The following is a 25,115-nucleotide window of genomic DNA, read 5'->3' as shown; positions in this document are numbered from 1 at the left end:
CCCCTTTTACCTTCTTTAGGCTTATACGGTAATGATGTCTCTCTAAGAGGTCCCATATCCCTCCAGTTCTCATAAATGTACACTGGCTTCCTGTCTGTGGAATAATATATTTCAAAATTACAACTTTTGGTGTATAAAGCACTGAATTGTGCAGATTACAGTAGCATGAACTGTTCTATAAATGTTGTCAATCTCTTTCCTCTGGTTTATCATTAACATGTTTGTCCAGCAAGCTCATGTCACTTCCAGTTAGCTCAATCGTTTACTGGCAGAGAGCAGGGTCATCACACCTTCAAAACATCGAACCGATCTCAATGTACCAAAGGGTATTCGTTTGACAGAGAGGGGCAGTGGTATAAAGTTACTAAGTAGATTTACTAAAGTACTGTACTTTAGTACAATTTTGAGGTATTTCTGCTTTACTTGAGTATTTCAATGTTTTGCTACTTTTTACATCCACTGCTCTACAATTCAGAGGTATATTGTATACTTTGACTCAACTACATTTATTTAATACCTTCAGTTACTTTGCAGATATGGATTAATGATGTGAAATATAACTACACTTAAATCAGACTTTAGTTACACCTGGAGTACATTCACAAGCTACCCTGCAGTATACAGAAATATTTCAAACTAGCTGCACCTTTACCAGCTTGATAAACACTTTAATACATCAATAATTATAGTAAAATCATATATATATTATTCTGAAAAGTGCCAGTTTGCATAATAAGTACTTTTTTGATGGTACTTCTACTTTTACTCAAGTACAAGATCTGAGTACTTCTCCCACATCTGCACAGGGGGCATTTGAATTAAAAAAGACACTCACACATGCTCACTCACACATGCTCCACGGCAGCAGGGGGCGCTACTGAGTCCATTGGGAAGGCGGGAGGTTGAGCAGAGCATGGAACAGCCCTTGCCAGCCTGATGACAGCGGTGTTTTCTAGCGATCCAGCGATCTGAATTTAGCGATCACAACGAAAACAGCCAAGACACATATTGAGCCCAGAAAATGAATGTTATTAGGGCTGTAAATATAATAAGCCTTTGTCTAAAATGGACAACATTGTAACTAAGGAGATTTAAACTATACAGTGATTCTGCACTCGGTCAATCAGCTGCTCTTCATTTTCTTTCCTGCTATATTCAATGAGTGATACAAATATTTTTTACCATACGTTCTGAATAAAACTGATACTGTTGGACTCAGTACTAGTTGACTGCTACCAGAAATAAAAAGGAAGTACTTTACTGTGTACTTTGTGAGTAATCCTCTATCAGAGTCCCCTCCATAGTACATAATGCATGTTTTCTGCTATCTTTGATGAATGATAAAAATAAAATGTTACCATTAGTTCTTAATGAAATTGATACGGTTTGACTTTGTATTAGTAAGCCTACTACTAACAATACATTGAAGTACTTTTACTGTGTATTTTTTGAAAAATACTCTGTCAAAGTCCCCTGCTGAGAACAAAATGCAGGTCTCCCTTGAAAAAGAGATCTATGATCTCAATGGGACCATCTGGTTAAATAAAGGTTTGAATTGAATTGAATTGAAAATCAAGCCACTTCTGCTAAGTTTGATGAGGGAATTCTTTTTTGTTGCCATTAGTTCTTCGTGAGATTGATCCTGTTGGACTCAGTACTACTGAAACTACCCCCACAAGTACTATGAAGTACTTATTGTGTACTTTTCCAGTAATCCTCTGTCAATGTCCCCTCCTGAGTACAAGAATGCATGTTTTTCTTTTAATAAGCGTTAAAAAACATTTCTTCCTGAGACTAATATTGTTGGACAGAGTATTTTAAGAGGATGGTAGACATGATATCAGCAATACTTCCAGTCAGTACTCTGGCAGCAGCATTTTTACACCTTGGAAAGTCTTTAGAGTCTGGCCTGGAATGGATAGCTGGTCACAAATATCCTTCAGCAAAGTAACACACTCTGTCACATGGTTGCCCTCTTATGATGCTGCTGTCTTTTAATATATAAGTATTCCTCTGCCGCTAGTTCGTTCCTCGCAGATTCTTCAGTCTCATCAGCCTCATCCTTCCATCAGTCCACCAGTCGCCTCCAGCACACTTCCAGTATCTGACTCCATATGATATTGTCCTGATGCTGTAAGGGTGATGCCCCATGATCACAAAATGATCCCTCTAAAGTCTGAGTGCCAAGGACCTCATATTATGTCTGTCATTAATGTTACATCACCCATTATAACAATTTCTTTCCTTTTTTTCTCTTCTCTTAACTGAATAGTCCTGTCTTTAAGTATAACCCAATGTAAAGTCCTTTTCCTGCACCATTTTAAGGCTTCATACTGTATGTGTTTGGAGAAATAACACAATCAATGGCCCAGAATTGTACTTTATAAACTATGAATCTTGTGTTGCTTGAAGAAATACAGACGGGTTAAGCCGGCCAGGTTATATATATATATATATATATATATATGCCTTTTTTGGAGCCGTAACAAAAATGGGATAATTGCCATGGATGTGGTGTTTGATATAGTTTACGTTCAATTTTAACTATTTTAGGCAGAAAAACTTATATTGACGAAACCTTTTTTAATAATTTACTATAATTTAGAAAGGTTTTTGTGAGAAATCATTTCAAAAGTAAACTTATTTTTCATTTTATATTTCAATTTGAAATGTTTGCACACAACATTATTAATTTATACATTTTTATAAACATTTTAAATTATGAATCCATTAATTGTATTGTATTTCCTTGAGGCTGGGGAAGATATCCAGCATGTGGTTCAACATGTAATACAAGTAAGTATATGTACAACATGGAAAAGTAAATAAAATAAGTTTAATAGGAGGATGTGGATTTATTTCTCTCACCTTGTAATTACACAATCAAACAATCTATAATTTAGCTCTGACCTTCACAAAAACATTTTGTTGAATTGAACACATTTTTCCAAGCTCTATTGACAGACATGCAATGACTGGGACTGATGGAAGAATCTGAGAGGAATGAACTAGGAGCAGAGAAATAATCATATTTAAAAGACAGAAGCCTCATAAGAGGCTAACAAAAGTCACAAGGGTGTGTCACTTTGCTGAAGGATATTTGTGACCAGCTATCCAGGCCAGACTCTAAAGACTTTCCAAGGGGTAAAAATGCTGCTGCTGGAGTACTGACTGGAAGTATTGCTGATATCATATCCAATGCAATTCCTGCCTTTTTTGTTGCTAAATTACATCCTTCTGGTGTCTGTGGTTATTTAAACATTCCCTGATAAACGTTATTCAGCGTCAATAAATGAGTGCTAATCCCAGTGTGTTTAGTGTACAACATCACATGTCATTTCACCTTCAATTCACGGTTTCAAAACGTTAGCCACATGCTAATGCTAACCGGAAATGAAGGATTTTCTGAATAAAACTGCTTTTAAGCTGACGGAATGTTTAAACTAAATTATGCCATAAAACATTGATTTTAATTTCTAACAATCCCTCCTTTCACACCTTTAAGGTGTGAACACAATACTGAAATCAATGAGTTCTTCATAAGACTGCTTTTAAACTGACGGTATGTTTTAGACTAAATTATGCCATAAAACATTGATTTTAATTTCTAACAATCCCTCCTTTCACACCTTTTAAGGTGTGAACACAATACTGAAATCAATGAGTTCTTCATCTGAACTTTGCATAGTACATAACTCATATCAAAAACATACTATCAAAATGGAATGGTTCAAATAACCGTCATCAAAAATACAAAAAATGCTTCGGTTGGTCTTCAACATAACAGTTTTCCCTTGTGCTTAAACTTCTAGTTTTAACATTCAATATCACTTTTCAAAATAGCAGCAATTAGCTTGGTATTTGAACATTTCTTTCTCCCTCCTTTCACAGAAAACCGTTCTCATACCACATTCAGTGTTAAGGCACTTGTTCTTTTACAAAATATAAGGATTAAACTATCTGAAAATAGCTAAATATTACTCTTATCCTCTTCAGTTTTTTTTGCATACACCCCCTTTTTCAACTAAATTTTAGCGCCATTCTATCGGTCTGTTTTTATCTAACTGTGTCATCTTGTTACTGTGTCTCTGGTGTAATTTATGAATCTCTGCTGGTTACAGCAGATATAGTTCTCCCCATCCACATTCTTGTTGGTTATGGGACAGAGGAATAATAATTCAGAACCTGCTGATATCTGAATCTTACTACTTGGCATATGTTACAAACAAAATAAAACATCTTCATGGTGAACTAAATAACATATTTCAATAGCTCGGAAATGTCTGATGAGCATCTGTGTTATTCCTAAATAAAATCCTTGTAATCTTTCTCAAATCTAAATATAACAATGAACTATAAGACACACACTAACATTATGTAATACAATTTCATTATGGATTCAAAAACAACTGAAGTCATGATGCTGTCAGAGTGTGGTTTCCTGAGTGTATCTGTCCTGTAAGGTACGTCATTCTCTGCTTGGATCGTGTGCAGAAATCCCATCAATTTCACCTGGCAATACTGCTTCTACCTGTCTATCATCAAGCTGAAAAATGAATGCAGAATTCCAACATACTGTCATCAAATGTCTTTCTATTATGAATTTAAATTAAATGTATATCCCCATAATAGCCTAAACAATAAAGTCCATGGATTTTACATCTATTTACCAGGCTAGTTACAAGATGTTGTCTAAATTAAATTCTGTGTCATTACATTACTATGTTTTAGCTTAACTGTAATATGTTCTTTCTATATTTCAAACCTCAGTTACTCTAATGTCTGTTAAAATATTACAAAATAGTTTCATTATCACAGGTCAACTTCTTCTGTATTCTATTCTGGAATTACATCTCTCACAGTAGCCCCTTGGCCACTGCTTCTGCATCTGTGTTACCTGTTCAAAATGCAATCAATATTTAGAAACATGTCAACATTCATCAAACAGTATCTTATCCCCAGATATGGAGCAGGTTAATTCTAAAACTATCATTCAATGCTCAGTTTGAACATCTGGGTTGGGGCGGAAGGTTTCTTTCAATCCCTAAAAGAAACATTTAAATTGTGAATTTTACAACCATGTTGACGTTAGACATTATACACACTCCCCCCTTTTTACACATGAACTCATGTGTAACAAAATCCTGTAATGGGGAGGGGAAAGAAAACGTTTCAGGTAAATATTGGTTAGGGACATAGCGAACATTATTTACAATTTTACATCCATTATTATTATTTCCACAGTAAACACTTCAGTGAAAATTAGTGTTTCTCTCCATCCTTCAGTCCTAAAAGAAACAGAATCTTCAGATTTTAGTTTGAGTTTTACATTTGCAAACTGCCAACTCCTGTGGGAGTAAAATATCATCAAGTAGATTAGAAATGGGTCACATGTGCGGTTTCCCCTTTTTGTGGAATTTTTAGGAAACCTCTCGTTTCCCTTGGAGCTCCAAAATAATATGTTAGTCCAAAACCATGCTTGGTTAGTTATTGTTTTAGAATCATGCAGTTACACTGATCACATGCCGGCATTCATTCACACTCATACCGTCTGGTTGTCAAGTCAGGTTCGGTCAGGTACACCCAGAGTCAGTCATTGACAGTGCTTTTGTCACACTGTCAGTCAGGGTCAAAGGTAATTTGGTCTCGGTCTTTTGGCCATGTCGTGCTCTGCAGAGTCTTTTCAGAGGTAAATCAGCATAGGCGGGTACCCTCTATCTACAAAAATATGTCATATGCGGAGCGCCATTCCTTATTCATTCACAATTTCGACTATGATTTTCAAGATGGTATTAACTTTTCATTGGGACTTCTGCTTCCCATATTTCCTGACACTTGGTACAAAACTCACTTCCTTATAGTACTACTACTACTGCAATTCATTTACACCTAATTAGTATTAAAATGTCTAATAGATCTATTTCAGAAACTTGTGTACATAACTATTATCTTGAGTCAAACCATTACTAGGATCCGTGTAGCTCTGCTATGTAACAACGTTAACCTCTTTAGCAGTGTGTGGAACCTTGGGTGTCCGAACATGCAACAATTAGTCCCTCCTTTATCAAGGATTTAAAAACAGAAGTCATTTCATATTCCCCTCTTAAAGCCCTCCTATGGTAATAACTATGCCACAATGGTGAAACCAATACCTTAGATTGGAATACTATATTTGGAATGTTATTCCAAAAACTTCTAAAAATTCTATACTCTTCCTATAAATTGAAATACTTACATGTTTCAAGCATCACATATTTCACACACTACGAAAGAACATCTCCATACTTTCTCCAATATTTAAAATCCCACTTTTACTTAGAACAATAGTAAAAAACCTGCAGAGCACACTAATCAGATCACAGTAATGTAAATTGACTCAAGTGTAGGCCTATGTCTACTTTCTATTATACTTATTACTTTTGGTGAACATTTGTTTATATATCTAGTAAATAGTTTGAGTGTAAAAATGTGTTTTTTCTCTATGTATTTACACTCTACGGATTCTTGAGTTTATTCATCTCCTGGTGCTGTCGTTCCTAAAATGTTCAATTCCTTATTGTTTTGTACCAGTTTTTCAAATCAGTTCTAACTGTGGTGCCGTTTCAGGTAATGTGGCAGTACGGCTACACAATTTGTAAGAAGGTGCCAACATGTTCCTTTGTTAACTCTGATCCGGAGTGCATCTGCAGTGCGTTCTACAACTTCCCATTGTCCACTCCATACAGGTTGCAACGACTTCATCTTGTGGATTTTTACATTTACCCAATCACCTGATCCAACAGAAATATTCATCATGGACCTGGCATATGCTTCCGCCTCAATTTTTCTAATATCCGACACTGGTTCTCCTATGTATTGTGAGGTGCTCGATTGTGGTGGATATTGCTGAGTGGGGCAATCTCTGGCCAAATGTCTACAATCTCCACATATGAAACAGATACACAGGTCTTTGCTGTTGAAGATACTGTGGTGCTTGCGGCTGTACTTGGGTAGGAGGATATGCAGGTGTTTGCTGTTGAAGATACTGTGGTGCTTGTGGCTGTACTTGGGTAGGAAGATACACAGGTATTTGCTGTTGCTGGAATTGTGTGGGAAGATACTGCGGTGCTTGTGACTGTACTTGGGTAGGAAGATACACAGGTATTTTGCTGTTGCTGGAATTGTGGTGGGAAGATACTGCGGTGCTTGTGGCTGTACTTGGGTAGGAAGATACACAGGTATTTGCTGTTGCCGGAATTGTGTGGGAAGATACTGCGGTGCTTGTGGCTGTACTTGGGTAGGAAGATACACAGGTGTCTGCTGAACTTGGTTTTGTGGACATTCTTTGGACCAATGTGACGTCTGACCACATGTGTAGCAGCCACCATTTTGGAAACCTCTTCCTCTGCTTTGTTGGTTTTGCATTTGATTCTCTGGTTCTTCCTGAGTTTGAACTGTTGGAGGTGTCCGCCCTGCCTTCTCTGCTAGTATGGCCATCTGCTTTGTCGATTTCTTGTTTTTATTAGCTTCGGTATCTTTCTCAGCTATTTGTATCTTCAAGAGTCTTCTAACTAGTATTTTGTCGTCTTCATCATTTTCCCTCTGTGTTGCCTGGTATTTCATATCGTGGTGACTGAGATGTTGTCTCCATTCTTCAATGGGTTTAGTGTCTAATCCAGGGGTCGGCAACCTTTTTGATATGAAGTGCCATTTAAAAAAAAAAAAATTATCAGCGTGCCAATGATCGAGAATTATCAACGGGGGGGGGGGGGGGGGGGGGGTGTTGAGGATGTTGAGGAGCTTGACGCTCGTGATCTATCAACAGGAGGGCGGGGGGGCCTCGCTGCGGGGAAGCAGTGTGTGGACCTGTCAGCGCAACTTACATGATACCGAATTTAAAAACACATTTAAATAATTGGTTTAAACGGCATAATAATAAGGACGATCGTCCGTTCTGTGATTCTCCAGAACACACATGTTATGATATTAGGGTCATGCAGAGTGAGATGAGATCGCTGTCCCTTTAAGAGAGAGAGAGAGGGGTGTGGCGTGTGCGTGTGAGTATGTTTCTGGAAGTGAAACGAGGCAGCAGAAAAACAGAGGTCTGTGATGTATTTTGTGAAACAGAAGAACAGCTAAATAAATGCAACGGCCTCTCAAGAAGAGCTCGCCTCTCTCCAGTCATTTAAGCTAAAGTGGGTTATTGAACCTGAAGCTCGTTGCTTCTGCCCTCCTCGACTACGGTCTGGGAGCCGACAGGAAAGTTCAACACACAGATGGCCAGTCCGCCCCTTTGTAGCATATTATTTCAATGAGAGATGAGCAGATCGCCACTGGGCTTTCAACTAAAGACACACACAGCCACGCAAAAACTGCGACATTTGTAAAGCTCCTTATGGGTACTGCAATTTGTGAAGTGCTTTCTTCCGTGGTGAAACGATCAGCACTGCACCACGGAGGAAAGCGGCAGAAAGTCACCTGGAGTTAAAGAGAGCGGGGCTGCGTTGCGTGCATGGCTTCCTTCTGCAGGTAACGGGGAGACGCGCTCTGGCGGCGGTCTCGTTCAGGATCCGAAAATACAATTTAAATATTTTGCACACTTATTCGACTTATGTGCCAGGGGTTGCCGACCCCTGGTCTAATCCCACCACGTCTCCCAGGCATGCCTGCACTGATGGGGGAAGGGCTTTAATGACAGCGTTCTTCCACAACATTTCAACAGATGGAGAAAGATCATGTCGTTCTCCCGTGCTGTCCTCCCACACTCCTTCACATCTCTTCAAGAAGGTATGCATGTCTTCCCCCTGCTCTTTCTCAGGCTGGTGAGGGCATGTAAACTGTGTGTTGTCGGGTAGATGTTACGAATAGCAGCCCAATAGCTCGACCTGATATTGTTGAATGAAGTGTCATCTGGAGAGTTAGTGCATTGGGCCTTGGAATCTACTGCTCTTGCCTCTAGTCTTCCTTCTATGCGTCTAAGCAGTGCCCTCATGTCTCCCAAGCACAGGTGGTCTTGGCCAGTGTACTTCTCCAGATCTTTCACCCACTTCTGACCTCCTTGGGTGAGTGGAGGTAGCTTTGCCACTAATGATTCCATGTCCCTGTGAGTCCATGGTTGGTAGTCAAATCCTCCTCTTCCAGCCGCTATCAATGGCATGACGCTATGTACAGTGCCCCTGGTCTGTTGTTGCCGTGTGTCTTCCGGACATACTGAGTGTCTGCTGGTTACAGAATGTGCACTGTCGCTGTCATCGTGTCCTTGTCCTTTGTAATTTTGTTCGTCTGGAGAGTAGTTTGTTCGGGCGTGTTCTTTGAGAGTCTTCCCATCTTTGAGTTCTTTGTTGTTCTTGTTCTCTCCTTTCTCTCTGGTGTCTGTCTGCCATCATGTCTTGGAATCTTTCGTCTTCTGTCCTTTTTCTTTCTGCCATAATGTCATTATGGGCTTCATCTGCCCGTCGTCTTTCTTCTGCGGAATGTGTTGTTTCAGGAGAGTAACCAGTTCGGAATTGTTTCTCTTCTTGTTCTTTTTCCCATCTTTTTCTTTCTTCATGTTCTTGTCTTTGTCTTTCTTCCTCTCTTCTTTTGAGTTCTTCCATTCCTCTGCCGAGTTCTTCCATTCTTCTGTTGAGTTCTGCTTCCATTCTTCTGCTGAGTTTTTCCATTCTTCTGCCGAGTTCTGCTTCCATCAGCTGGTTGACACTGGATAGGATTCTTACCTCATACGCCAATTCTTTCACATTTGGGGCTTGAATTGAAGCTTGGTGAGAAGGGTTGTTCTCTGATATGTCGGGAGGAGACACTTCGGTCAGGCTTGGATACGGCTTGGAGTTTGGATAACTGGAGCCCTCTTCTGTTGTTTCTGCTGTGTCTTCATTTACTGGCAGATCTTCTGCTTCTACCATATGTAAGCTGTTTGTCAATCCTTGGCGGACATCTTCCAGATAGAGTACCAGTCTTGTAACTCTCCCTTTTCTTTTTTCAGCTCTGTTCATAGCAATTTTTTCAGGTCCATACCAAGAGGGCCGTCCGGCTTTGATCCATGCTTCTTGCTGTTGTAGGTATTCAGCATTCTCATATTCAACTACAGCTTTTCTATGGCTTCCGTTGGTCCAGGTTGATCATCTGCTGGAATCAATCCTCTCATTTGCCACTGCTTGAACAGTTCCTCTACTTGGTTCTGTGTCTTCTGTCTTTTACTGGAGCTGTCATAGCATCTGACCAGATGTTTACCCTCTCCTTAATATCTGCAGTTGAGCCTGGCATTGTGAATGCTCTTAACTTAGTGTCTTTTGGTGACATGTTTTCTTAAGTACTTGGATAATATTATTAAGTTATCAAAAATGAATTACTAATCCTCTGAATAGTACCTTTGTATTATTTATAAAGATATCCTATGTCATCTGAACTTAACTTTGAAATCTGGTAATTTTTTTTTTTTTTTTAAACAGAAATTGGAAAAACGAATTCAAAATTTTGAAAGTAAACTGTGTACAGTGTATTATGAAGTTTATGAAATTATGCAAATGTAATAAAATGTGTTAACTACAATACTTCAAGTCAGATAAACCACATGTAATCTTTATCTGTGTGTGGTGAAGAATGTATTAACTGTAATACTTATTATGTCCGCTAGGGGAGCTGTTTTATTTTTAACCCCTTTCAAATGTATCAACTAGTACTTCCGGTTCATAAACCTACTTCCGGTTTATTATTCCCAAATAATAAAGTTCAAATTACTTTCTTTGAAAAGCATGAAAAACAAAAACAACTTAATCTACTCTCAATGTTCATCTACACCATCCCTGTGTATTTAATCAGTAGTTACCGGTTGTATCTTTTCTCAAACTATTTCACCACCTAGTAATGCCAACTGGCTAGCTAACTAGCTTAGCAGTATAGCATTAACCTCATGCTCTGGGGGAAGGGGAGGGGAACAATGGGAACATGTGATGCAGATATAAAAACCACACTGCTTGAAAAACTCCAATACAAAACAAGACAATCTTCATTTATCTTAGCTCTAAATTCTATAGATGCTGACCTTAAAAAGCTGATCTTATACCAATCTTGGTGCAATGCAATTCCTGCCTTTTTTTGTTGCTAAATTACATACTTCTGGTGTCGTGGTTATTTAAACATTCCCTGATAAACGTTATTCAGCGTCAATAAATGAGTGCTATCCCAGTGGTGTTTAGTGTACAACATCACATGTCATTTCACCTTCAATTCACGGTTTCAAACGTTTAGCCACATGCTAATGCTAACCGGAAATGAAGGATTTTCAGAATAAAACTGCTTTTAAGCTGACGGAATGTTTTAAACATAAATTGATGCCATAAAACATTGATTTTAATTTCTAACACATGTCAACCATCCTCTTAAAGTACTCTGTCAACAATATCAGTCTCATAAGAAAGGTGTTTTAAAAACGCTTATTCAAATAGCAGAGGAAACATGCATTGTACTCAGGAGGGGACATTGACAGAGGATTACTCAAAAAGTACACAGTAAAAGTACTTCATTAGTACTTGTGGTACTAGTACTGAGTCCAACAGTATCAGTTTTATTCAGAACGTATGGTAAAAAATATTTGTATCACTCATTGAATATAGCAGGAAGAAAATGAAGAGCAGCTGATTGACCGAGTGCAGAATCGCTGTATAGTTTAAATCTCTTTAGTTACAATGTTTGTCCATTTTAGACAAAGCTTATTATATTTACAGCCCTAATAACATTCATTTTCTGGGCTCAATATGTGTCTTGGCTGTTTTCGTTGTGATCGCTAGAAACACGGCTGTCATCAGGCTTGCAAGGGCTGTTCCATGCTCTGCTCAACCTCCCGCCTTCCCAATGACTCAGTAGCGCCCCCTGCTGCCGTGGAGCATGTGTGAGTGAGCATGTGTGAGAGAATAGAGTGGGCGAAGTCCCTCCCCTTCCGGTTGAGCCCCATGGGACCATTATTTCGGAAAAGTTATGCATTGAAGTCAATGGAGAGAGAAAGATTATCTTTCGATCCCGTTTGAATTGTGCCACACGAATTACACATATGATGTTTGTCAATTAAAAAGATAATTTTGCAAGTCAAAAAAAATAAAATGTGTCGTAAAACTGTGAAGGTACACATTTGTTTGTGTGAAACGCTCAATGAACTACATCTCTGGTCAACAACACACGTCACCACAAGATGGCCGTCACTACTGTCTTGTCAACACAACGATTGACTATCCTCACTATCACCACAAGGAAACACGGTCCTGAAGAATGTCATGCAAAGCTGCCTGCCTGCCTTCCTTTGATTCTCTCTGAACTGCCTGGTCGTTTTTAATGTTTAATGTCAACCATTTGTGCAGATAGCATGAAGTAGAGAAGATCACCGATGCTAACGTTTAGCGTTAGCATTTTCTCCCCCGGGCTTAAATGGTGTATTATAGAAATGATCACACCGGTGACAGTACTATTCAAAGGGTTCAACGAAATATGACTACTACTCTTACTGTTTAAACATTTTGGGTTACTTAATGTTACTTCAATGTTAAGGCTAATAAAAATGACAAGGCTGTAATGCTAACTAACGTGCTAGCTACTAGCTAGGGTAGCTAACTTGATCAAGCCACTCCTGTCCTTTCATCAGACGGGAAGCAAAAGAACGAGCAAGACCCATTGCTGGTATAATAACAACCTGGTACTAAGCCACACAGGCATCTTGTTAAAGTTATCTTATCTTAGCCAGCGCCATATAGATAGATTTATCTATTGCGCTGTCTTAGCTATCTCTTAGTGGAGGAAAACAATTGTGTGAAGGCGAGGCAGCAGAGGAGACGGTATCTTGAGGACAGGAAGGAATGTGGTTGTAGCCCAGAGAGCAGTCAAGCGTTGGTTAGTATGTCTTGAACATTCTGCAGTGTCTGCATTTTATTCATGAGGAACACATTAGAAATAAATCTAACTATAACATTTGTAGTACATTGTTCTATGAAATATGTGTTTCCAGTGATTTAAAACCTAGGGAGACTACGTGATTACAGTATCTATTACATGTCCTGAACTAAGTTAATTTCAGAAAGACCCTTAGATGTATTAAATACAAGTTAATGTGTCTAATCGTTTTTATGTCAGATAATTGTGTGTTTACCAGGCTTAAATAAGTGTAGTTTACAAAATGTGGATTCAAATTGCAAGACTTGGAAATTCTGCTTTTTCAAAGTGAAACATTTTCCATTAATGGCTATACGTGATGGTTTAAAAAAAGATACAAAAAATGAATACAAAAAAATCTGAAGTTCAACAGTTGGTACAGCTCCACAATTAGATGTTTGTCCTCATGTTTAAATAGCAGTTTGGACTTTAACCTTTTTTATATTGGATAGAAGAGGGAGGAAGGTGGGGTAAGAAAGGAATGCCAGTACATTATACAATTGGCTTCAAACCAACAGGATGGTTTAATCAGAGCCTTCCAAAGGAATGATGAAGGCAAAAGCATTGATGGGTTTAAAAAAGTAAAATAGGTAGTTTGTTTGATTCCCTGTGTTTTTTTCTTCCTTTCCTCTCCCCCACTCTTTCGTGGTATTCCTTCCATAGTACCACAAGACCATTGAGGCAGTGTATTCGGTGGAAAAACTCTGTCGAGACTCTGCTGGACCTGCTGCAGAGATAACCGTGAGAAAGCTGGAGATAAGTGGCAGAAAGGGCGGCCAGCATCTTCACAAAGGCCTGCTTCCTTCTTGCTCTCCTCCTGCAAGACAAGTACCCGCGTTGTGGTCCGTAGCTCCTCTGACATAAATACTGTTGAGAATATGTATTATAGAATTCACACAACCAAATTCTAATCTGACAGAAACTGCTATTGTAGTTTTGTAATAAATGTGAACTCTCTTATTTATAGGAGGTTATGAAGCTACCCAAAGTGTTGGATAGGCTACGCAGTATCTACCGCCTCACCGCTCGCAAACACAAGATGGACGCTGAAAGAACTGTTACGAAACAGAAAATGAACGCATCAATCAACGGGAGCTTTTTCTTTCAAACGACGCCTCGTAAATCCCGCCCTGTGCCAAAGTACGTTTTTAATGTGTCTATGTACAGTAAAGTATTTGTCTGAGATTCACAGATTTCATGTGTTTTGCAGTGGTAACTGACATCCTGTTTGTTTTTCAGATTTGCACCGGATTGGGTTCTCAGAAGGGACAAGTTCAAAGATATTGTGGATCCTCTCCGGGCCATTCAGATGGTGGCAAACACACTCTCTATTGTGTTGTAAATACAGGCTTTTAAATCTTCATTTTATCATCTCATTCTTGTGCTTCAGAAAATATAGTTTTTTGTATTGTTTGAGTTTTTTTTTACTATTGCATTTCCATGATTTCCATGTAAATATTAAAATGGATATGTTTCTTATACACGGGCCAGTTTCATCTATCTATCTAATGGGTTTTATACTGAAATGAGGCTGAACAGGTGGGTGTTTAAATGAAATTCAGGGTAACTTGCTCCCAGGTGGGAAGTTTTAGCCACCTAATGTAATTGTTAGCACTGTTACACACTCTACAATGAGGTATGTTAAAGCATTGGTATAATTAATTATATATACAATGATGTTCATCATTGTATTAAGATTATTACATCTTTTAAATAGCTTCCCTATCATTAGACCTAAATATCTCCATGTCAATGCAGAATTGTATAACTAGACAATTATGGCATTCTAATTTTAATTGGATGGTGGTTAAAGTCTTAAATATGTTTATAAGCTTTCATGTCATATGAACTATTTCGTGTAAAACAATGCAGCATTAAATTACTAAATAGGATCTGAAATCTGCAGTTTTTAAATTGAAAATAAGCTCCTATATTATGGGAACTAATGACTTGAAATCAATTCAATATCATATGACTAAACTAAACATTGGATACATCTCTTTATCTTTTATATATGTTTAATGTTTTAATTTAATTGTATACTAATATCTTTGAAAAATAAGCTGTTTCTTTATTGAAAAGTCAAATTTCTTTGCAATAGCTTTCATTTCATGAGACCCATTGACTTCCAATCCATACCAGATTTTATTTCTACGCTGGCTAAATTCTAATCGTTTCTTTTTGCTCATGGTATGCTACAGACTGTATTTAGGAGGCAGAAAAGAGACAGAGATGTGTCATGTATGCTTTATTAACATTTATACAGTTGACAACATCAAAGAGGAGACGGAATCAGTTCATAACTCTGCATAATCAGTTTTTTACTTTGATCTACTGTTGACTAAAACTCTTGGCAAGTAGGCAAGACAATAACACCACTATTACACCTCTGAAGTAATGATACTGAACCAACAGGTATTCCTCTGGCACACCTAAACTCAATTATTTCATCATGAGTGAAATATGTACTGCCATTATATTTAACGGTAATATTATGTTGTTTATTGTCGTCTTCATTCACGGTACAGGGTTCTGCAAGAGACAATCAACATAGCATTTGGATAAGGGCAGGAATGACTAAAGCATACTGCATTCACAACTTTTGCCAATGTTGGGCAATAGTTGAGCGATTTAGAGGGCTAGTTGGTGAGCTAAAATAATTGGAGAGCTGATTGCTTACATGCCAGCCAGCAGGCCCAGCACAAGTAATTCAAACTAACTCTCTGACCTTATTTCTATTTACTCTGTGCTGTGCCATTCACTCTCCCCCTGGAATTATATAAATATACATAAATACTTACATAAATATAGCCCTCTGTTAGCTTGGGAGCTTAGCTTGGTTGCTAATGTGACAATAAGCTGACAGTTTATTTGAGACACATTGCCTCTTGGCACCTAACTGTTTACAAACCATTCCTCTTTTGTTGAACAGTTTAAACTCTGGCAGAGGAGGTTAAATAAAAGGGCCACACAGCTCAAATGCTAAAACAGCTTTCCATATTTCGTACTCTGTTATTGCCATGAACGTAGGTCAGGCACAAATGACATGTTGCATAAATGGATTTCATCAATTAGGTTTCCAATCAAATTACAACATGCAACGACTCTAACCATTTTAAAATGAAGTTTGATTTTCACTTTTCAATATTGCACATGTTATTAAAAGAAGAACCTGTAACTTACGGATGCATCTCGTGTGTCCAGTCCATACACCATTGACGCAGGTTTTGTAAGGCTCTCCCTCCATGGTGTAGTATGCCTGGCACATGTATTCAACCATATCATTATGGCTGTTATTACTTTTCCTGGTGTACTTGAGGTCTCCATCGGCAATGATTGGTGCTGTGCCACAACCTAGAACTTCTAAAAAGTATATCATACAGTTCAGGTACTGGATTGTAGAAGTGACAACCATTCTCAAACATAAATATACTCTATATTTGTATGTACTGTAGACTAAAAGATAAGCACAGGAATTACAATATATATAATGATATGTAGTTTTAGTGGGGATGATCCCTTTTTATTTTGGCCTAATACCAATATGTGAGCCTTGAGTGTGAGAGGCTGCATGTGTTTAAAAGAGTATTCATAGTGTTCAGTCATGTGACCAGAGCAGAAACCCTGGCAACACCATAGAGCTACAGCAAAGGTGTAAGCAAAAGGCTGGTTGTATCTATTTTTTAACTTCACAAAGCTCCCTGCAAAAATGCTGACTTACTGATAGTGTGCATCAAGGGATCACATTGAGTGTCCTTAAGCACTTTTGACAGAGTGGCAGACCAAAGCCCTCACTGACATTGTGGGAATGCGTCCAAAGTCTTACAATGTGCTATTACCAGTACTTTGCATAACTCTGTTTATATTACGTTCACAACATATTTATTGTTGAGTTCTTATATAACATATAGGAGACAAGCTCATGTTGCTGGACATGATGCCTGAGACATTCTAGTTTTCAATAGAAACATTTAAATGTTTTAAAGAATACAAATCCATGTGAGACTGCAACTTTTGAACATGCTGTCGACATGCTAACATGCTGAATTTAACCAGGCTAAATTAAGATAGTTGACCTGATACCTTTACAGCATGCTAGCATTGCAATTATCAGGATGATAACAAGATAGCATTGTTATTTAAATGAAAGCCAAAGCAAGGCTTTAGAGTGCAGTAAATCAAGAGAGGAGCTTCATTTATCATTTTCAAGTAAACAGGCGTGTGTTGAGGGGAGAGAAAAAGCATGAAGTAGAAATTGTTCAACAGTACACATTTTGAAACTGATGAAACAGGGTCATCGAAGTAGTTATGCAATTTAAAGTCACTGAAGATGTTATTTTTAGCTGTTAAGAGAACACGCTAAGACCATGCTAATTAAACACCCGAAGCCAATCCCTCTATAATTTTCCTTTAAGCTGTATTTGTTGTATGATTTGTTGTTTGACTTTACCTGAACAGCTCTGAATCCCATTCCAACCATTTTCTTCACAGGTAATAGTAACAATTATTTCAACGTTGTTCTTGCATGCATATCGGATGCGATCATTTAGGCTGTAACTTTCCCTTACAACGCCGATAAAGTTTGCACCGTCGATGTGAGGTTTCTTGCAGTGACTTTCTGAAACAAATTCAATGAATATTTGAAGTTATTCACACATCCTCCAGCTATTCAGGTTACATTAAAACATAATCAAACAAACCATTTCAAAAATGATGTCTTCAAGAAAAAAGAAAAGAAAATGCCTTTGTTGATCCCCAAAGTCAGTTGTTGAGGCAACACAAAGAAAGATAGGGACAGCTCAAATAAATAGACATGAATGAAACCACAATATGAATAGAAGTAAAAATAGAAACTATATAATAGAGTTTAAAGACAAGGTCAGAAAGTAAGGTGCCTCCCCTTTTACTCTTTAAGTGATCAATTTCTTGATGATCTACTGAACAGCAAGCCTGTTACAAATAAATCAAGTTCTTAATGTGTGTTTTAAGCATTAAAAAATACGTTTTTATTGTTCAACAGTACACATTTTGAAACTGATGAAACAGGGTCATCGAAGTAGTTATGCAATTTAAAGTCACTGAAGATGTTATTTTTTAGCTGTTAAGAGAACACGCTAAGACCATGCTAATTAAACACCCGAAGCCAATCCCTCTATAATTTTCCTTTAAGCTGTATTTGTTGAATGATTTGTTGTTTGACTTTACCTGAACAGCTCTGAATCCCATTCCAACCATTTTCTTCACAGGTAATAGGAACAATTATTTCAACGTTGTTCTTGCATGCATATCGGATGCGATCATTTAGGCTGTAACTTTCCCTTACAACGCCGATTTAGGTAGGGTGCAGTGGGAAAACATACATCAAGTGCCTCAAGTGTCAGATGTATCTCTGCATTTCAAAAAAGGATGGAGTACTACAAATGAGGGCTCAATATTTGTTGCATTGAGTTGTTGTGCTCTAATGTGGTCTAAATGTACTTAATGTTGTTACTATGCTTCGCATAACTAACACCCGATGTCCTCTACAAAGGACACTCAATGTTAGTCATGATGTTTATACCACCCTAAAGACTTGTGTGATCAAAAGAAAAAAGCATGTGTAAGCAATTGAATTTTTTTTTTGAATGTTTGCTGCCGACGACTGTCCCATGAAGACACATGTGGGACTCCTTGTGTGCTGCACGTAACCTCTAGAATAAGAAAATGTTTTGTAAATCTCAAGTAATCGAGACATGATTGATAACCATCATCACAGCTTATGAAATATAAAAAAATAAAACAGCATTCACAGCAGTTTCATACCTTGGCATAGAGGTCTGATAGTCCACTCTCCGCCCTCTTTGCATGTAGTTACGACTGAGGTCGGTTGATGCCTAGAAATCCAGTACTTGTCTTCACAAGTTACTGTCACTTGGTCACCAGGTAGAAACGTGTTTCTATAAGCAGGTTCATAGCTGGTTCCTTTCAGCCCTGGCAGTTGTAGTTTACATGTTATTGCTGTATTTGTTGAAAAATAAACACATTATCCGTCAGAACCTATATTTATTGGGAAGTGTCACCAGTACACTGCATTACTCAGTTTTTACTTACATTCACACAGAGGTGTGGGGCTCCATTCTGCTCTTACTCCTTGCTTTGTGCATTTTGAAGATCTGGCTTCAGCGCGTCTAAATGAGGGTTTACACTGAAACTCCAGGACTTGATTTTCTATGTACTCTTGGATTTGTCCAAGCACATCACCATTTTCAATCTCGGGTGCTGTACATATTATCTCTGTTGAATATACACAAGCAAGAATAAAGATTTCTGAAAGGTCACCTATTATGCAAAATCCACTTTTTCATGCATCTTATACATACACATGTGTCCCCTCTGCGTAAAGAGATTCTGAGAGTTTCAGGAAAAAAGATTTGCTCACTTTTTGTCCTGATCCATTTATATAAAAACCTGTCTGAAAATGAGCTGATCAGATTTCGGCCACTTTACAAGCCAATTACACAAGTTATTGGCTTGTGTAACCATTAGCCTATAACCAACCAAGGTAACCCCCCCCCCCCTTATCACCTGAATCTCCTCTAGAGCACCATTGTGTTCTTTTTAACCAAATATCTCTCAGAGGGGCGTGGGGAGTGGCTCCTTATTTTCATCTAAAGTAACAGACAGAGAATCAGCACTTTTGAAACAGGGCTGAAACAGAGGGGTTTATGGGATGCTACAATGCATGATCTGTTTGGTGTTTGGAGCCAAACACTTCAGAGACATGTTTTGTATATGACTGAGAACTATAATATATTGATGAAAAACAGTATAATAGGGGACCTTTAAGGAAAAGGCAAATGAAAAAGCCATAGTGTGGAATGCGCCTTGAACAGGGGGGCGTGGTGGTATTAAATATTTTGCTTTTTTTACATTTTACATGGTGGTCATTATGTGCTTTTTGTTATGTTGGTGTTCTTGACAGGGTGATTAATAGTGTATGTGTGTCTGTCTACCTCTTTCCCTCTATTTTCAAATACAAATGTTTACTTTCAACAAAATATTTGTGTTTCTGCACATATCTCTGTCCTGCAGAACTATCTACATACAGAACAAAGTCCATAAGAAATTAGTGTGCTTTTGATTGAGCACCAGAGTTTGAAGTTGGTTGGAAAAAGTGTCTCGTATTTTAAATGAAGTGTGTGCCATTTGGTGCACACTTCAAGTGTTTATCCTCCAGAGACCCACCCATTCATTTTTGTCCTCTGTGGAGCACATTGGGTTTTAGTCCATTACTTTGAGCTTATACATGCCACAGCATTAAGTCCAATTGTACTCCACAGAGGACATCCTGGGCTTTTCAAACATATGACATAATGTGGGGGTGTGGCTTTGAAAAAGATAATTTCATTGTATTTCAAAATGGCGTCCATCAACACAAGCACTATTTATAGAAAGAGAAATGGTAAGTTTGTAATTTTGTAATTACCAGTGTTGTGAGTTCAATATTTTTTTATTAATTATAGTAAGGGAACATCTTAGGAGTTAGTGTAGTGAGTTTTCAGAGCAGTGTCATACTTATTTGAGCTAAAACTAACTGTTTTTAGGAATGTCCTCTGAGGAGGACATGGGGATTTGCTAACTTCTTATTTCCCCCATTTTACACAACACAAATGGAGTCCACTATGGGCCAAAACTAACACTTAGGTTTCTGTAGGGTTCATGGCAGACGGATGCAGTGGGAAAACATACATCAAGTGCCTCAAGTGTCAGATGTATCTCTGCATTTCAAAAAAGGATGGAGTTCTACAAATGAGGGCTCAATATTTGTTGCATTGAGTTGTTGTGCTCTAATGTTGTCTAAATGTACTTGTATGTTAATGTTGTTACTATGCTTCGCATAACTAACACCCGATGTCCTCTACAAAGGACACACAATAAAACCAAAATAAAAATATATTTGTTTAGTTTTTGTTAGTCATGATGTTTATACCACCCTAAAGACTTGTGCGATCAAAAGAAAAAAGCATGTGTAAGCAATTGAAAACAAAATAAGTAAATTCCTGACTGTTCCTGTGCTTAGCTGCATTTAGTTCATGGGACTCTTTTTTTTAAAAGTAGCCTTTACAGTAAACAATATAGTATATAGTAAAAACTCCCCCCCTATAGCCAAGTATGGAAACAAAATAACAGATATCTTATAAACATAAGGTTTACTTCACAATACCTTCACAAAGTGGATTTGGTTGCCATCCATCTCGGGTGCATGTGGCCCTGCTGGCGCCATCTTTCCTCCTGTAGCCTGTCTCACACCCGTAACGTGTCGTCTCACCCGATTTGAATGTTTGCTGCCGACGACTGTCCCATGAAGACACATGTGGGACTCCTTGTTTGCTGCACGTAACCTCTAGAATAAGAAAATGTTTTGTAAATCTCAAGTAATCGAGACATGATTGATAACCATCATCACAGCTTATGAAATATAAAAAATAAAACAGCATTCACAGCAGTATATACCTTGGCATAGAGGTCTGATAGTCCACTCTCCGTCCTCTTTGCATGTAGTTACGACTGAAGTCGGTTGATGCCCAAAAATCCAGTACTTGTCTTCACAAGTTACTGTCACTTGGTCACCAGGTAGAAACGTGTTTCTATAAGCAGGTTCATAGCTGGTTCCTTTCAGCCCTGGCAGTTGTAGTTTACATGTTATTGCTGTATTTGTTGAAAAATAAACACATTATCCGTCAGAACCTATATTTATTGGTAAGTGTCACCAGTACACTGCATTACTCAGTTTTTACTTACGTTCACACAGAGGTGTGGGGCTCCCAACAAACATTACCCCAACACATTTTAAATGTAGTGTTTTTAAAAATAATTTAGGGAATGAAACAGAAATAAACAGAATGAAAATTTCCCTTGAATTTTCAGTTAAACTGTAAATAATAATAGTTAAAATAAAGTGAAACAAACCATTTAGAAATGAATACTAGTCTCCAATAAAGAAAAATAAGATCACCCTTTAATGAGCAAAGATTCAGTTTTTGGGTGCTGAACATATTATCTTTGTTGCATAATACACATAAGCAAGAATACAAATGTATTTAGGAAAAGGCTAATTAAAAAGCCGTAGTGTGGATGCAGCCTGTAACAATGGGGTGTGGGAGGGCATGGTGGCATAACATCTGTTGCTGTTTTTTAACTGCAGGTTCATAGCTGGTTCCTTCCAGTGGTGGCAGATATAGTTTACATTTTATTGTTGCACTGTCCGTCACAGCACCAGTTTTCAGTGGTTTGTCTGATATAACAAGTCAATTGAAGTTACTCAGTTCACACATAGGTTCACATTAAGTCCTGGATATGGTTTTATTCATATATAGAGAAACAGAGGGATTCATAAATAATTCCCCCTCTTGCTTACCTTCCTGTTGTAAAGACGTATCCATTTTAAGGCATAGTATAAAGAACCCAAGAAAGTAAAAAGATGTCATTGTGAGGATCCAGGAATAGCTGTGCTTCTGTAATTACTTAAATCGAGTCTTTCTACACAGTGGAAAGCACAAACAATTGAATGAAACTGTCTCAGGAACACGAGTACCTCCCCCTTACAACACGCACGCACGCAGGCACACGAACACACACACGCACACACGCACACACGCACACACGCACACACACACACACACACACACACACACACACACACACACACACACACACACACACACACACACACACACACACACACACACACACACACACACACACACGCACACACACACACACACACACACACACACACACCCACACACACACACACACACACACACACACACACCACACACACACACACACACACACACACACTCTCTCTCTCTCTCCCTATATATATGTTATTTGTATTATAAAACAACCCTGATATGGAAATAGTTTTTTCCACCGTATTTTGCAGTATTGGAAAAATAAGTATTTCATACATTTCAGCATGCAAACAATGATTTACGTGCAGGTTATATGAGTAAGTATAACAAATAAAATATAAAAAGTTTGTTCTCTTTCAGTTATTTAAAGAAGTCCACGAATTTGAGGACGACAGTCTGACCAGGGTTTAGAATAACTTGTCCTCCCCTTTTACCTTCTATAGGCTTATACAGTAATGATGTCTCTCTAAGGGGTCCCAACAAAGACCCATATCCCTCCAGTTCTCATAAATGTACACTGGCTTCCTGTCTGTGGAATAATATATTTCAAAATTACAACTTTTGGAGTATAAAGCACTGAATTGTGCAGATTACAGTAGCATGAACTGTTCTACAAATGTTGTCAATCTCTTTCCTCTGGTTTATCATTAACATGTTTGTCCAGCAAGCTCATGTCACTTCCAGTTAGCTCAATCGTTTACTGGCAGAGAGCAGGGTCATCACACCTTCAAAACATCGAACCGATCTCAATGTACCAAAGGGTATTCGTTTGACAGAGAGGGGCAGTGGTATAAAGTTACTAAGTAGATTTACTAAAGTACTGTACTTTAGTACAATTTTGGGTATTTCTGCTTTACTTGAGTATTTCAATGTTTTGCTACTTCTTACATCCACTGCTCTACAATTCAGAGGTATATTGTATACTTTGACTCAACTACATTTATTTAATACCTTCAGTTACTTTGCAGATATGGATTAATGATGTGAAATATAATTCACACTTAAATCAGACTTTAGTTACACCTGGAGTACATTCACAAGCTACCCTGCAGTATACAGAAATAATTAAAACTAGCTGCACCTTTACCAGCTTTGATAAACACTTTAATACATCAATAATTATAGTCAAATCATATAATATATATTATCTGAAAAGGGCCAGTTTGCATAATAAGTACTTTTTTGATGGTACTTCTACTTTTACTCAAGTACAAGATCTGAGTACTTCTCCCACATCTGCACAGGGGGCATTTGAAATAAAAAAACTGTTTGCAAGCAAGGTACATACTTTGAAATACTTATAATACTAGAAAGTATTGTCATCATCTACTCAATGACATTCTTAGAGTTGGAAAATAAGATGGTAATCAGGAGTATTTACATATTTTCTCATAATACATATACAGTAAGGAAGGAAACAGACTGATTGAACGTGTATTTTTTATATATATGCTCAATTTTTGTGCTTTTATTTAGCATTCAAATGGTATTCAGCCAAATCAGGCCAGTCACTTTGAGTGAAATAACCCCTTCACTGGCAAGTGGGCAGGAGCATCACACCATCAACACATCTCATGTTCAATGTTCAATGTGCCGACAGGTCTTCCTCCTTCTTCTTTTGAAGTTTCAGGTTCCATATCTTCTCTTTTTATGGTGCTTATGTTGTATATCTTATTATACTACAGAAATTATGTCAACTTATAACATTATATAACAGTGTTTATGATCAGTATATATTAACAGTATATTGCAGTATATACTCACTGTATACCAGTACACATGTATAGTATATACAAGTATAAATGTACAGTATATAACAGTAGATTACGTGTATGGTGAAGACATGGCTTCAGTTAAGGTTTAATATGATCATAATGGTAACGTGTACCTCCAGCAGGTAAAGTGTACTTCTTGAAACTCCTTACCAGGACCATGATGTGTTACAGGCAGCAAGCCTAGTTTTTAATGAACATTACTCTTACTTTCAAAATGAACAAATTCAACTATAAAATATGTATTTGTCTATTTGTTGGGAAATGTAGCTCGGTAGATAGAAAATAGTTCCTACATGAAACTGCTCACAACCATGACTGCGGATTATTTTGATTTCTGGAAATCAACACTGCTTTTAAATTCTACATCTAAAACGTATCTATTTGAGGCTATGAGCAACACAAGCCGAGTGGCATCGAGTGCCATTATATTCAAGAAGAAGCAGACATCTCTACGGCACACCAAAACAATACAGACTGATAAAGTGCATTACAGGAGCGAAGAGAAATATGTATTTCTGTTTTCTGGGGAACTGCTGCTTAAAAACTGTTGAAGAAGCATTCATGGAAAATTATCTTTATGTTTAAGGAAAATCATTATTAGGAAACTTGGCCCAGTTTGGTTATTTATTGTGTATTAATATTTTGGATATCATCTTTTTCCTCTTCATGAAAGATAAAGAGTTCCTCTGAAAAATAGAGGGAGAAATCTGACCAAGTCAACATATTTGTTTTATTAGAATGACCACACAGAGCACTGGGTTACACACCC

The 25,115-nt window shown here is 37.8% G+C and overlaps 1 protein-coding gene and 1 long non-coding RNA gene across 2 annotated transcripts in view; one reads left to right on the top strand and one right to left on the bottom strand.

Annotated features, from left to right (window-relative positions):
- Window positions 1-13,726: 13,726 nt before the first annotated feature.
- Window positions 13,727-14,342, top strand: LOC117495583. Its single transcript, XR_004557192.1, has 3 exons — window positions 13,727-13,736; window positions 13,862-14,034; window positions 14,134-14,342. It is a non-coding gene; the product is annotated as an uncharacterized LOC117495583 (long non-coding RNA).
- A 785-nt stretch (window positions 14,343-15,127) lies between these two features.
- LOC117495081 (complement factor H-like) overlaps window positions 15,128-25,115 on the bottom strand; it is a 45,391-nt gene continuing 35,403 nt past the window's right edge. The window contains exons 8-13 of the mRNA XM_034146146.1: window positions 21,098-21,213; window positions 18,985-19,167; window positions 18,697-18,891; window positions 17,345-17,512; window positions 16,078-16,257; window positions 15,128-15,426 (exon numbers count right to left, since the gene is read on the bottom strand). Coding sequence (XP_034002037.1) covers window positions 15,236-15,426; window positions 16,078-16,257; window positions 17,345-17,512; window positions 18,697-18,891; window positions 18,985-19,167; window positions 21,098-21,213 — 1,033 coding nt within the window. The 3' untranslated portion in view covers window positions 15,128-15,235. The remainder of the gene's footprint in view (window positions 15,427-16,077; window positions 16,258-17,344; window positions 17,513-18,696; window positions 18,892-18,984; window positions 19,168-21,097; window positions 21,214-25,115) is intronic.

This window comes from Trematomus bernacchii, unplaced genomic scaffold (genome assembly GCF_902827165.1).
Source record: "Trematomus bernacchii unplaced genomic scaffold, fTreBer1.1, whole genome shotgun sequence".
In the NCBI taxonomy this organism is placed as follows: Eukaryota; Metazoa; Chordata; class Actinopteri; order Perciformes; family Nototheniidae; genus Trematomus; species Trematomus bernacchii.
The sequence above is the reverse complement of the archived record's forward strand: the minus strand, read 5'-3'. Positions and strand labels throughout refer to the sequence as shown.